At 40.4% G+C, this 14,945-nt stretch overlaps 2 protein-coding genes across 6 annotated transcripts in view; one reads left to right on the forward strand and one right to left on the reverse strand.

Moving 5' to 3' along the window:
* Positions 1–222: 222 nt before the first annotated feature.
* On the reverse strand, positions 223–11,612 carry LOC123977542. 4 transcript variants are annotated; one of them, XM_046060294.1, is made up of 7 exons: positions 11,286–11,612; positions 8,810–8,860; positions 5,095–8,087; positions 3,445–3,594; positions 2,820–2,900; positions 2,202–2,278; positions 223–1,959 (listed from the first exon to the last, which is right to left on the reverse strand). In XM_046060294.1, exons 3-7 carry the CDS (start codon positions 8,066–8,068, stop codon positions 1,933–1,935), a joined length of 3,309 nt encoding a protein of 1,102 aa, XP_045916250.1. In that variant the 5' UTR covers positions 8,069–8,087; positions 8,810–8,860; positions 11,286–11,612; the 3' UTR covers positions 223–1,932. The 4 variants fall into 4 exon arrangements, with proteins under 4 accessions (XP_045916250.1, XP_045916251.1, XP_045916252.1 ...); XM_046060295.1 differs by having other exon boundaries at positions 2,177–2,278; XM_046060296.1 differs by lacking the exon at positions 2,202–2,278 and having other exon boundaries at positions 5,095–7,800; positions 7,950–8,087; positions 11,286–11,609.
* The window catches only part of vsnl1a (visinin-like 1a), a 35,494-nt gene continuing 31,248 nt past the window's right edge, over positions 10,700–14,945 (forward strand). The window contains exon 1 of one of the 2 annotated variants that reach the window (XM_046060298.1): positions 10,700–10,778. The gene's annotated coding sequence lies outside the window, so the exon portion shown is untranslated. Of the gene's footprint in view, positions 10,779–11,461; positions 11,943–14,945 lie in introns of those variants that run through there. The other variant, XM_046060297.1, reaches the window with a different exon arrangement.

Consider the following 14,945-nt stretch of genomic DNA (forward strand, 5'->3'; position numbering starts at 1 on the left):
ATAAAATACACAGGGAGGACTCAACACAATTGGAGCCAGATTTAAGAGGAAAAATCCCAATTATTCATTATTAAGAAGATGTGTCATGTAATTTCTACTTTTTCATTCTCCTCCTTTACAAAGAGGACTTAAGGGAATGAACCAAAGTAAGTTTCAGGTCACAAAATAGTTAACACCTCAGATTTAGCAGGCAGGGTACTCACAACTGAAGCCTGGGGCAAATTATCCTTAATTCTCTTTTTAATTTTGTTTTAACAGTTTAAAACAGTGCTGCATTGAATACTACACAGTGAAGAAAAGTAAGCACTGTCTATGTAGCTATGCTATTAGTTTAAGCAGGTTAAGTCAAGTTGTCATTGTTTTCCTTGTCTCTACCCACTGTATCTGTCTCCAACATGCACTCCCATGTTCTAGCAAAAACAGCCTAACGTATGATTAAAAACAAACCTATTCACTTCACATTTAGGGAGCTGTGGGTGGCAGGTAAACAACCCCAAATAGCCCCCCTGATACCATCGTTATAACTTGAGCTGAGGTGTCACTTCCACAGCCTACAGCCAGTAGAGCTTCAGCAAGCGCTGAGTCTGTGTTAAAATCAATTCAGTATCTGACTCCCCAGTTGTATCTGGAAACCTGTTAAGCATTTAATGAGGTAAACTGCATTTCTATGACACCAGCAGCTTTTCAGCAAACACTCTAATACAGCCACCAGTCTTATCGGGGAGTTTAAAAATATGGAGGAATGAATTTATAATCAGCTCAGTATTATTAATTATGCTGTGGTCCAGTAGTGGCAGGGTGTTACTAAAAAAAATGTGTTCATCTGTTATGATAACAAAGAGTACATTTAGCTGACCGAGCTGGTGAAAAAAGAGCGAATGTAATTATGAGTTACATATTTAATAAAACAAATGATACTTGTGCTGAGGAAAAATCAGCCCACAGCTGACAAACAAAGACATATGTTGAGTATCACTGCTTTTTGAGTGATGGAACATCAGGAAAGTGAGTAAATGCTTCTTCTTGTTTGTCCCAACAATGAGATCTATGTTTTATCCAAAGGTAGAGTCATGTATTGTTTATACATGAAAAACACATTTTACATACAGTTATATTATTTAATTCACTGGAAAACTGGCCATTTTTAAATTCAACCCCAGCTAACCTCCCACAGAACTGCTCCAGGATATGTTGCATTCAGTACATGTGAAGCCATTTAATGGTAAAAACAGAACATACTGAGCTCATTTACCCTGACTGAATACGCCCACACATAACAGGAACGGGCAGCACACTGCATCAATACACCTACAGTGAAACACAAGGACCAATTATATGTAACAAACCAACCAAGACCAACGAGAATGTATACATTTTTTTGTAAAGAAGCAAATGAATAAATAAATAAATAAATATTAGGGAAACATTTTTTAAAACCACAATATTTTTCCAGCAGGGCAAATGTGGACATGAAACAGGTTTTATTTTATCAACTAATGCTGTCAGGGTGTCCTTAGGCAAGTCACTAACTCCCCAGCTGCTGCAACTGAGCCACTCAGTGGGCAAACAGCTGCAGACTGGGATTAAATGGGAACCTCCAGTGAGAGGATGCATGTAAATGTGAAAATGTAACAGGACATTTTGTGGATTCGGCCTTCGCTAGATAAATGGGTGTCAAAATGTACAGGAACCAGAACCCTTCACAAAAACCAAGAAAGGGAAGAAGCTAAAAAAACCCATGAACAATACATTGTAAATCAGAAAAATAACATTTCAGTTGTTGAACATGGTGGAGCTTGATTAACACTCCTGCACTTCACCTTGATTGCATTTCCGATGGTCATTTGTAGGGGTGGGGACGGTGTAGGTGTTTGGTCTTGGCTCTCTTTGAAAGTCCAACCCGGAGTGGCCGTGAGCATGTTCTCAGAGGCTCTAGTCTCCTGGGATGCTCTGGCGGTCCTGCACACCGAAACACAACAACCCAAAAATATAACACAGTAAGCAACAGCCCTGCATGCCTGGCAGCCCGGAAGCCTACATAGTCTACATAGTGCAAAGAGCTACAGAACATTCTGGCTTTTGTTTTCTGTTAATGGTTACAAAGATCCCACGGTGAACACAAAAATGGACATACAGTCTTTGTTACCAACGCTGACAAGATCGCCCACTAGCTCACCTGATCATTAAGGCTGAGTCCTTACCGCAGGCGCCCAGGTTTGATTCCTTTTCCGCATGTCATCCCCTCTCCTTCCTTTCCTGTCTATCTCCATTGCTGGTGCTATCGAATAAAGGCAAAAATGCCACCCCCCAAAAAGATTAACATAATTCTGTCAATGTGCGGAGAGCATGCTAGACTGTTTCCCTCAAACTGACAAGGTGACCACATTGCATCTCCAGGTAGTCAGGTTGTTAGACTGACTCTCTTTTTCAACAGTCAGAGGCCAGCCCATTTATTTCCCAGCAGACACACTTCATAATGCAGAGGAGACCAGCAAAATGAGGAGAAGGCAAGAAAGGGTGAGACTGGGTGCAGCAGGACAAGGTATCACACTTAATTGTAATACCTTGTAATTCTATGCTAATACTGTTTGTCTTTTTCTGTACTGTTTTTTCGAAATCATTTTCAGTTGATGGTAAAAAATGATTTACAATTAGTCTACATAAAAACGTTACTAGACGTTACTAGACCAATGTGCACCAGTAATGACAATATGTAGAGGCATTAAAAACCTTTCAAATGATTTTGTCCTTTCTTTTTTAATCTTGAATTGCTCAGGGGCTTTTCGGTCTTTTATCTGCCATTACAATATGACACTCACTCTGGCTCAGTTGTTCCAAGAAAGGTCCACATATGAAGGACGGAGACCACGTTTTCCTTTTCTGCTCCATTTCCCAGGGCTCTGAAAGGATCATATTAACAGTCAGAGACAACCAGGGGTGCTAAATCTGTCTTATTTGTTGCTCTGTTTACCCTTAAACAATGTTTTTGCATTCATGCCATGGAGTTATCGCTTTGCTGCAGCTTATTGGGAAAGGGGAATGAATATTTGAACATTCCTGAGAGGGAGCTCTGTCAATTTGAAAAGACAAATCAATACAAGTAATTGTATTTCCTCACTGAATTAACCTAGTTGACTTTTTGAAGTCTATCACCCAACACTCTGGAAAAACAGCGTTAACCACGCAACACTAAAAACAATGGTATTAAAGGAACATTTAGCTTTGTTTAAACTATTTCCATGTCATTTATTTTAGACTTATCATTTTAATTGTTGCTTCTGAAGAAGTCTTCCGTTTGAGCAAACCATTATTTTAATTGTAATTTAGTTTCACCCTTGTTATCAACCATGATCAGTGGGGCACTTTCTTGGTATTTGCTTCTATTGTTCCTCAAGATATAATTAAGCTTTTTGTTGTTGTTGTTTTAAAAAGAATACTATGAACCTCTGTGTTTCTCTGCAGTGGTCATGGATGCTTCATGGCACAGGTGGCTGCCATGGGGCACCTCCTGCTCGCCGTCACCATGGCCAGATGTACAAGAAACCACTGGATCGCCTCCACACATATCCGGGCTGCAGACTCCATCAGCATCATCTAAGTAATAGGCATGCAACACACTGCGGTTATTTTTTCTGGCATCATTGTTTGAACATAATCAAGGCATCAATAAGGATGATTATAAAAGTGACAGCCAGTTGTTAAGCTTCATGGTCATTTTTTATGTGAAATTTTCCATATTATACAAGGCTAAGTCAAGTGTTTGTCCTTGATTCGATTATCTAACTTTAGCTGATCAATGCTTTTACACAGCGTTGTATATTAAATCTAAACATGAGCGCTTGACTTTTCACTTTATATATTGACTGGATTCTTAGCTGCATGGTGTAGATACAGTTACATAGCTCAGATGGTTAAAAGAATAGTTTGGCATTTTGGTAAATACGCATATTGGGGGAATGAGTTTGTCTGGGTTCGTTTAATGTAGGGATGACCCCAAATAGTTGAAGATTTGATGCTTCGATGGGCGGAACCTGATGCGACTGTCAATTTCACAGTCGAAGCTTTGCAGCAAAACAAAGGATCATGCCATTTTGGCGATATGAGGGTGCTCAACGTCTGATTTTACATGGAACTACCAGTTTTCTCCCAATAAGTTAATAAACAGCCTATTATAATATACATTTCAACGTTTAATGCTGTAAATAAAAATGTAAAAAGAAAAAAAAAACTTTCAATAAATGTTTTTAAAGTGCGTGAATAAATCCAAAATTGTAACCCTAACCCTGGGTCCTCAGTGCGCAAGTGTAGGCGTAGCGTGTATGTGTGTAGTAACAAAAGAAGAACATTTGCCTTAGGGATGAGTGGAGGCCCAGCTTCACTGGTGTTGTGCCGAGTTGTCCGCACATTGCTGGACTTTCACATAATTTACAGTGTAAGTTGAATGAATAGAGACTGCAGCTCTGCAGCTTCTCAAGATTAAAGCGGCTACCATGTGTACCCCCCCCAGCTCGCAATCGCCGCGCACAAAAACACACATGATTTGACAATCAGCCCTGGTTTAAAGTGAAAACTACCGGCCTACAAACAGCTCGTAAGCTGACTAATGGACACATTGTATCTTGTTTAATTCAAACAAGTGTACAAACTAATAATTGTGGTTACATGGGGAGCTATTTGCTGGAATAATTCTTGGCCGGTGACAGTTCAGTACACTTCCTGTAGTCTTGTTGTGATCGTGAGGTTGCCATGCAACCAGAAGAGACTCTTGGCAAGAAAGCAAATAAGTGTATTTCCCAAAATGTCAAACTATTCTTTTTAGGATGCTCACAGAACCTTTCAGTTTCTGTACCAGTTGCACAGTGACAAGTACACCAAGAAAATGTACATGTAGAGCACCAAGAAAAGAATGTCCTTATGGGTATTATGGCTTTCATATGATCTTCATAATGTACAGAAAGGTTTTTGCAGTGTACTTCGGCAGTGTACACAATGTGCATAATAAAATAATATGTCAGTCTTTTACCAATAATATCAAGTGTTTGAATGTATTAATTGTATACTGTGCAGTAAAAACTGAGTGCTGTTTGCAGTTACCAGATGCTGTGTCTCTGTGGCGTCCTAAATCTGGGCTGCTGATGTGTTCTTTGTATTTTGAAATGTCGCTCTCCAGCTCTTCAGTTGTACACTGCTCAGGGGATGACGCTCTACTGTCGCTTGCAATATCACTTATGCTGATATCAAAATACAATTTCAGCTCTTTCAAGACCATGTCAAAATGTTTTTTCATTTCAAACTTAGGGCTGTCGTTCACATCAGAGGCTGGACTGTCGCTCATAGGGGAAACAGTTGGGCATATTGACTGTGGGTTTAAGTCATCCTGGGAGCACTTGGAAGAATTACAGGCTGATTCACAGTTAGGAGGTTGCTCTGGCCATCCGAGAGCAATAATGTCTGCTGCTGAGATAAAGTTTGGGAGTTCATTACAACTCTGATCGCTGCTTAAAAATCCATTTCCCATGTTCTCAGTGTGACACTCAGATCTTTCCACTTCTTCCTCCACCTCCTCCTCTGGTACCTCCTTGTGCTCATTGCTCTCTGCCTCAGGCAGGGAGTTGTAAAGTTGTTGCTGGGGAGTTTTCAACAGCTGCCTGGGTGGACTGTTGCTCAGGCCTGCATCATCATCATCTTCATTATCTAGTGAGAGCTGCATCTTTTCGAAGGTGTCAAAAGCCCCCGGCACACGGTCGTAGAAAGTAAAGGCAAATGGCACTGAGGTAAATCTGTCACTACAGTTAAGCGCCGTGGGGTTCCTGTCAGCATTATGTGAATGGATGAATTCATATGGACCTGGCACAACTGCATCACTAGTTGGAGGAAAAGTGAAAGCCAAAAGGTCATCTTTATTTTCAACCATGAATGTCTCACCTCTGTGTTGGTACTCAGCAAAACAACTAATCTTGTTTCTTTGTTCATGTTGACTAACTCGGGTTAATTTGTTGCCACTTCTAGTCAAGTCTCCCTGTATCCATTCACTGGAACATTCATCGGGTGATGCATTAGCCATGTCACCTTCCTGTAGACTTTGTTGCTGATGAGCATCCTCTGATTTCACTAATATCTCGGAGTTCTCATGCACAGCAGTTTCCTCTCCAACACTTGCCTCTTCTTTTCTTTCCTTTTCAACCGTTGTCTCTTTAATTGCTAGAATTACAGCATTGTATGGGTGATCAGACAAGCATTCAAGGTAATTTCTCAGTTCCTCATCAATATGTATTGATTCGTTGCCACATTTACTTAGTTTGTCATCAGTCCAGTCAGTGATACAATCACCAGTTGATACTTTAGTTTTGTCTTGTTTGTGTTTTTCATTTTGTTTCATTGGGTTTTCTGAATTCCCATGTTCTTCAGTTCTTATTTCTTCAAAACTTGTCATTTCTTTTCCTTTTATCTCAGTTGACTCGTCCAGTCTGGCAGCTTCAGTTTGTAAATATTCAACCTTCTGTGTCTTCAGGTGGTCAAGACTGACAGGGAAACAGCCAGGCTGATCACGCTCATTCGACTGATGTCCCACAGTATCGTGGCTTTCTTGTCTTCCATCCCCAGCAGGAGGCGGCTCTGCGGCTCTGCATGGACTGCTGCTGGGACTGGATTTCCAATGACAGCTGCTTGCATTGCCAGTTTTGTTGTGTGTTCCATTGGTGGTGATGGAACAGGCCCGTGGTTCTGTGTATGGCTGACCTACCAGTAAGTCCTCTTTATCATCCTTGCACTGCTGTGTTCTGCTTTGGTGATTAAACTGCCCAGTTCGGTCGGGAGCTGAAACCTCCTGTGATGGCCTGACATTAGAACAGAGTGGAAAATGCATTTCCATCTTGTAGACTTTTACTGATGGAGATAATCCTACACCTGCAGTGCTCTCTGCGTAACAGCGTTTCACTTCAGCCTCCCTCTCAGTTTCACTCCAGATTGCAGGGTCAATTACACTGAATGGGTCTGCATCATTATCTCCTTCAGCAGGCTCTTGACTGATTCTTGCAGGCAGTGGAGTCTCTGTTGTGTGATCAGCCGTTTCACTCCGAGCATTGGCTATCATCTTGTTTTCAGCTTCAAGACTCATGTTCTCAATTTCAACATTTCTGGCTAATGCCATATCATAAGAAACAATTGATCCCTCAGCACATCCAGCAGCAGAAGGGATGGAGTTTTTGCTCATGCCATTCTCATTAATTGGGCCTTTTGTTTCCCTATCACAGACGGCAACATTTTCATTTTCAGAAATCTGCAATTCTAATATTTCCCCCTCATTTTTCACACCTTCTGCCAAGTTCCCAGAGGGGTCTTCTTTGGGGCTTGAGTAGAATGTTTTAGAGTCTGCATAATCACTGGAAAATATTGGACAGTCTTCCTTTTTGTTGCTAAAAAGGATATTTTCACTAAATCCATACTCGTGCCTCGTCTGATTACTCTCTTCAACTTCAGCAGACTGGCTCCATGTATCACAGAAACCTGTGTCATGTAGCGTATCTTCATAAGTGCCATCAGACCGACATCTAACCTCGTCATCACTTGAACTAAGGGTGAATGCTTGGATTTGACTGACACTATTTTGCACCTGTCTCCCATCTTCGTCATTTCCAGCGGGACGATTGCAACCACCGGGGGGCTCGTCTTCAAGTGATTTTTCCGACCATTTACAATCAGGATGACTGGACGTGTCAGTGCTGGCGTCTTCTGCACCACCTGCATCATCTACTGGGTATGAGCTGAGCTTGTCAGTTTCAGTAATTGGAGGATGCTCATCTGTCACCAGAAATAGAAACTGACTGTGAGCTTCTTCAGTATCCCCACGTTCTGCTATGCATACCAGGCTCACATTCTTCTGCAACATACTTGTTGGTGACAGGGAGTCAGTGGTTTTCTGAAATGTCAAAAGCTCTGGAAAGTCAAACCTTTTGCCACTGTTGTTGTCGGTCACTTTACAATCTGTCCTTGGTCGTTTGGGGGAGAGTGGTGAAGTTAGCTCCCTCTCAGTTTGTGCACTCATATCTTCTAGTGTGATTTTATCCATTTTCTCCTATCTGCTAAACCTAAAATAGAAACAGCTTGAGTGTGAAAACTGCATCTGAAAGCCACACTGCTCAGATCAATAAGTGTTACTCTATCAAAAAAATGCAATCATGTCAAGAATGAAAGAACTTTTGGTAGATAACAATTCTAGAAACAAAAACTATTCTACGTTAAAGAAAGACTTTTCAGACTGCAATACAGACTCAATCTAGTGATTCAAAACAGGTTGGTAGATGATGGTCTAGTCCAGTTTTCAGAGCTTTCAAAACTTAGAAAAAGGCAACGCCCCTTTGCTTAAATGTCAAAACTCAATTCCTAGATACCTATGGGATCGTGATTGTATTATTTGGTCCCACAGACACTCAACAATTGAGCCAAGATAGCCTAATATTGCTGTTTGAAGTAACTTTAGACTAACTTTAGATCTGTCCCAAGGCATGTATTATTTCTGACTCTGAGCAAGTGGGAAAGACAGTAAACTACCCAAAACTACTGTATCTTTGAACAATTTCTTTGACCAATTCAAAAAAATTTGGGCTATTCTATATGACCTTTCGGTAACTATTGTAATAACTAATATAATGTTCTTCCTCTGAAACTGTTTGCAGCTCCCTGGGGAAGCGTGCCTCCCACTATGAAAACCTCTTCTCTAGTCAACCTCAGCCTGTACTATAATCCATATTTCCATCTTTATTACCGTAATAGCCCATGTGCTGTGGTATAAAAAGCTACAGTGCCTCACCTTATACCAAACCTGCAGTTCAAAACACAAGGGAGTAATCCCACAGCAAACCTTTAAAGAAAATATAGGAGACAACAACATCATATTCAGTGAGTGAATTTCCTATAGCAGAACAGATTGTTACACAGCATGATGCTGATTCATTGTACAGAATACAGAAATGGCTCTATAACACTGTCGCTGCTCTGCTGCTTCCCTATTTTAACATCCAGATCAGGAACCGCTGTGCATCACTCTCTGACAATGCTAGCGTTGTTACAATGAATACAATAGGCCATTTTCACAGCAGACATTCTGATCTGGCATAGAAGAGAAGAAGAACAGGTGTTACTAATAACATTAACAATGTCACTGATGTATTCAAGTGTCCCAGTAAGCCATGACAGTGTGACAGTGAGCCAGCATGCACGATCCCTGAAACCAAAGCAGCTGAATGGAAATCACTTATTAATTCATTCTGTAATTACACCTGTTCTTTTTTCTACTGTGACAGTCTCAATATCTTCTGTGAAAATGTCTCAACCTCTCACACTAAGTAAGTAAAAGTTAAAAGGAAGAATTTTAGTCATCAAACAAGTGATGTGTCTGTTACCTGGCAGGTTTTTAAATTTTCAAATATTGTATTTTTTATTTACAGTATGAAATTTAAAAGTACAACATAAAAGTAAGATGTTCCAGCTGTATCTATGCTTAGTAGCAGACTAGACTTTAAATTACCAAAATAAATAATTATATTTCTACAACCACACAAGTTATCCTTTGTTATTTTAAATGTCGATGCTGCGTGGACTGATTTGTTTCACCTAACTTTATTGTGTGTACTAATATGATGACTAAGGTGACCAGATTTCTCAAATGAAAACCTGGGATATTTTTGGTTTGGTGGTCAGTATGTCGTCAAAAAATATAATGTTATTATATATGATATAAAAAACGGGGAGTATTTCAGTTTAATAATCTATCAAATATAATTCTTCTGAATGAAATCAAGTCATTTTGAGGCAGAAACTACCTGTCAGTCAATAAGTAGAGGCTGCAATCACTTTCTGGCAAGTATACTGCATTTTATGTGTTGTTTTGGCCAGTTAAATGTATTTTAAGAGGTAAAAGGTACTAGTTGAGTTGTAATCTGTCAAATATAACTTCTGAATGAAATCAAGTCATTTTGAGGCAGAATCTACCTTTCAGTCAATAAGCAGTTGCTGTAATCACTTTCTGTCAAGTGAAATACTGCATGTTATGGGCTGTATTGGCCATTTAAAGGTATTTTAACAGGTATAAAGGACTGGATTGGTAGGTACACATCAAGTTAAATAATGTAGAGTCATAAAGATAATTGCAAAGTCTTTATTTTATATATAACTCAGCAGTAAATCCTTTTAATTATGCTACATTCCGTTTTCTAAATATAAACAAGGATTTTAGACATATGGCCTACCAAACACATAATCCATCGGCAACAACAGGCTTCTATTATTGCCTATTATCACGTAAATGTCATGCCTGGTTATGCTATAAATTGCAAAAAAACAATTATTTGGCCACAATTATGATTATTCCGTTAAAAGAAACGTTAAAGTATCACAAAGACATACCTTTGCTGTTACCACGGACATAAAGTGATGTTTATTAGCACATTGTGTCTTGTTATGTTTTACCCAGATAACAGCAGCTGTAGACGTAAAGATACTGGGCAATACAGCTTTAACATGCTGCATGCGCTCCCACGGACGGCAATACATTTTTGGCGAACAATCACTTTTTGGCACACCTGTATGCTCTGCTGTCCAGTCTTTCTGGCCACGTAAAATCTGATTTCAAGTCTGTTAACACCTTATACAGTGTATGATTAACACACAGTTAAAAACGTGGACATTTTCATAAGGGCAACGTCCACCAAAACCAGGGACTATCCCAGGACAACGGGGACGTCTGGTCACCCTAAGATGACCATCCTTCAGCTAAGGAGGTATCAGCTAAGGAAGACATATTTTCCAAAGTTAGCTAGCTAGCTGCTGATGGCTTTGTTGGTACTTGACATTACAGGTAGCTTAGGCCTGTGAGCTGGCTAGAGCAGGAGTAACGTTAACTTAACTAACTACACACATTACCTGCTTTTTCAGAAACACTTGAATTTAGTGTTTTGAACTACCCAGTTTTCATAACTCAAACCAGTAACATTAACGTTACCTCGCTATTGACAGTAAATTAGGTTAAATTTTATGACTTTGTATCATAATGAAGTTGAACCTTAACATTACAAACAGTAACTTAGCGTTAGCAAAGTCGGCTAGCTTAACATTAGTCAACTGTATTGTAACATTACTAGTGAAAAAAGTAAGCAAACCCTTTAAATCCATTAAGTTATATTTTCATTTCCACAGCTGACTTTGACATTTGCTGAAATTTTAATCTATAAATATATTTTTCCTCTCTGTCCAGCTATTATTAGTTACTCCCAAGTTAAGTTACTCACCTTCTGAGTTAGTTATTTTAGCGTAAGTTACCTAGCCGGGCTACTAGCTAATGTTACCGTCGTCATCCTGTATGTGGCGCGAAAAGCTCAGCGCGAAGCTGCTGCGGCCGCTGAACGAAGCAGGTGGTTTTCTTTACGTTACTGGTTTAGCTTGCTAGTTCACAGCAGATTTTGCATCTCATCTTTGCCAGATTAGAAAAATTATTAGTCTGTCATGCCTCAAGCGCTGAGAAATAACATAACTTTAACATCTAACAAATGTAGCTCCCTAATCTAGCTGCCTTTATTTTTCTTTATTCTTTGCAGCAGCATCCTGTTATAATACCCAGCCACACACTGGGAGCTCGCTCTCTCTCTCTCTCTCTCTCTCTCTCAGTATCTGTCTCCTCCTCTCAGTAACATCAGCAGCAGTGTGTGTTCAGCATCCTACGGACCCGCACCGCTCACTTTCCATCGAGGCTGACTTTACTCCCGCGAAACACATTATTAAAACCACAGAATAAAACAAAACGCTCTACAGAAATCTAAAGGCACTTGTGGCTCGACAGAAGAGCAGCTTCAGACGTTTGACTCGCTCTTTTTTCGGTCCTCGCAGGTTGTTTTTTTTTTTGACCAGTCCAGACCTCAGACCGGACTTCTCCCGTTGACTCTCGCAAGGTATGATGGTTGCTCTGTGTAATATGTTGAAGGATTCGTTTTGTGCATGGAGAAAATTAGATTTTTGCACATTGACCTACATGATGCAACCCGGTGCGTCATCCTTTTGATTTCACAAGACCCATTTATGGATTTATTGGCGGATTAGGTCCATATTAATGGGGCCAAAATTACAATAACCACACGTAGTCTATAATTTATCAGTATAGGCTCTACTGCTGTTTTATCGATGCCAATTGTAGCTACGTTTTGCACGCAAATCCGCGACTTGTCAGTATTAGTCTTGCTTGGATTTATTCTGACTGCCTACACATGCACACACACACACACACACACACACACACACACACACACACACACACACACATATCAGGCTTTCCATGGTGTGGTGTGACATATCCTGGTGTAGTTTGGCACTGGTGCTGCAAGGGTGTGTGTGTGTGTGTGTGTGTGTGTGTGTGTGCGCGCGCACGGGAGCCTGTGCAGGAGGAAGGTGGGGGTGTGGTGTGTCTCCTTAACCCACATCATCCTCACCATGAAGCTACTTTTTTTTTTAGATCAATGCAGGCATGACCACATCTCATCCACCAGCCCCTCTATGCTTATTGTAGCCTACCTCTCCTGCACAGACACACACACATTTCTACACAAGAGGGGCAGCAGGATTGCACCGAAACCTACCTGATTTGTCTGAATCGAAGTCTTGAACCGCATTGTTCATATCTGGTATTGCCTCTCTTGGCTGGGGCTCTGCCTGCCTCTCAAGGTCATTCCCTTTTGGCAAATGATGGTAAAGGGACAGTGTTATGTAAAAACCTACCGCCTGGCTCCAGGGCAGGTCTGCTGGCTGTCATAGAGTATTGTAAAATTTCTCATTTGAAAATATGTCTTTATGTCTGTATGGTGATGTGTAATTACAGCTATGATTTTTTTTTCTCTTTTTGGCTCGGGTGAGGCCTTGGTGGACTAAACGACAAAGGGCTATGACTCAGGTTTGCAGACTGACCCAGAGAGTCTTGTCCCAAGCGTGGTCCTTCTCATTTATCCAGCTAAAATGAAGCACTGACTGATTATGCACCATGCTGCCTGTTTTTTTTCATGACTAACTGGTGAAAATCATTCACAGGGTTAAGGGTTAAATGGCAGGATGTTCAGTGTTTTGCGCTAACAAGAGTGTCATGCCTCTGTATCCATCTCAAATCACACCCTGATTACTTTTATATCACTTTCCTCATGCCTATCTTTTTTAATGGGACTTGTGCCGGTGTTCTTTCTTCATCTTTTACTGCTGATGCACTTTCTCTCCTGTGTTTATCTGTTGTAGCGTCAGTGAAAATGTAACTGAGTGAGCTGGAGAATGTTGACGGAATTTCATCATTATCACATTCGGCTGCTGACTATGAGTGATGAGTAGATGTTTTTTTTAAAGATAGTTTTCATTCCATTCCCCGGTTATTGCAGTACAAAGTGAAAGGTGAGCATGAAGAAATGCAAGGGTGACGTGGCTCTTACAAAGTGCTCACAAATGACAGTTAGTGGAGACATGAGAATGAGACGTATGGAGGACAGTGTGACAAAACTGCGCAAAGTTTTCTTATGTCCAATTGGCCATCAAATAACTCAGATCTGTGACAACAAGCATAAAATGAAGGTCTTTAAAAATGCGTTGGAAGATGAAGTTTTGAAATGGATCCACCATATCATGTTGCCACTTACGTCACTTTAAAGGTTGTGCAGTTGCAGGCTTTATATAAAGTAAGCTGAGGGGGTGGTATTAAAAAATGTGTGATTTGTGGTGTGTGTTTCGTTTGCCTTTTTGTACACCATAAATGAAGCACTCAAGATAAATTGATTAATAAGATATGGAAAAATAGCTTGTGGTGTGACATAAAGCTGGGCCACCAGCAACACGCTGACACAATACAGATGCGGATCTAGCACTACTGCTTGTTGCATGAATGAAGGCAGACAGAGTAACACTTGTATTATGATGCAGTGTGAGCTACTGTATGCACAATAGCGAGCGTATTAGAAGTATTTAGTGTCACATCAGAAGTTTGTATCTTTCGTTGTTTCATTTTAATTATTTCCCCAGAGGTTTACTATGTTGTGTGTGCCGCAGCATCATATAGTATGCTGACAGTATGTGCTGAAATGCAGCACTTAAGCTCAATTCTTGATTTCTGTAGTCCTGGGGATGAAAGGGTACATAAATTCACAAACACGCTTAAGCAAACATAACAGACATGCAGTCTTAAACACATGGGGCACACACTTGCGTTTATGTCCGGTGGGAGATACATGCATTAACTGACACACTGTACATGCTGTATAAATACAAATGTATGTACTTTATCTTTCTATTCCCCAAGCACCCACACACACTGTCCCGCACACGCAACTACACAGTACCGAGGCTGTCATGCATCCTGTGCTGCACTCACATCTGTCTCTGTCTCCTGCTGCTGCAGTCGTCTTCAGGCTCAGCCCATCTTGTCTGACAGCCTATATTGTAACAGAAAAGTGTTTGACAACTTTCTGTCAGAGTGCACTGCCTCATCAGTTTCCCTGCAGCACTGACAGACTTTTTGTTTGTAAAAGGGGGTGTTTCAAATCGCTGAACATAGAAGAAGGGGCTAGTTTTTAGTTGTCATATTCCTACAGTTTTGTTTAACCCATAACCTTGTGTCCATGAAGATTGCCGCAGATGTCATCTTCCAGTATACCATGCTCAGGTCTTTGCTTGGTTGTTTGTCAGCTGAAAACTGGGAATCAGTAGCATTATTAAATTTGAATCAAGAATCAGATCAGATTTTGAATCAGAATCATTCAAATCCCTTATCAAATCTATTTGAGTAGATTGTTTTGGGTAGCAGGGTTCAAAAGGTAGATTTTTTAGTAAAGGTTTTTGTCTAAATATTCCAACTGAAATTAAACAGCATTTTTTTGTCTAACAAAACATACATATCTGCTTTGTGAATCAATTTCCAGTGTTCTCCCTTG

This window comes from Micropterus dolomieu, linkage group LG10 (assembly GCF_021292245.1).
Source record: "Micropterus dolomieu isolate WLL.071019.BEF.003 ecotype Adirondacks linkage group LG10, ASM2129224v1, whole genome shotgun sequence".
Lineage (NCBI taxonomy): Eukaryota > Metazoa > Chordata > Actinopteri > Centrarchiformes > Centrarchidae > Micropterus > Micropterus dolomieu.

Excerpts from the sequence above, each read along its gene's own strand:
- LOC123977542 (XM_046060293.1), bottom strand. The coding sequence starts at position 8,068 with ATGGATAAAATCACACTAGAAGATATGAGTGCACAAACTGAGAGGGAG. Across the intron at positions 3,595-5,094 it reads CCACAGAGACACAGCATCTG|ATGATGCTGATGGAGTCTGC; the intron begins GTAACTGCAAAC and ends CCTATTACTTAG. Across the intron at positions 2,901-3,444 it reads CACTGCAGAGAAACACAGAG|AGCCCTGGGAAATGGAGCAG; the intron begins GTTCATAGTATT and ends TGATCCTTTCAG.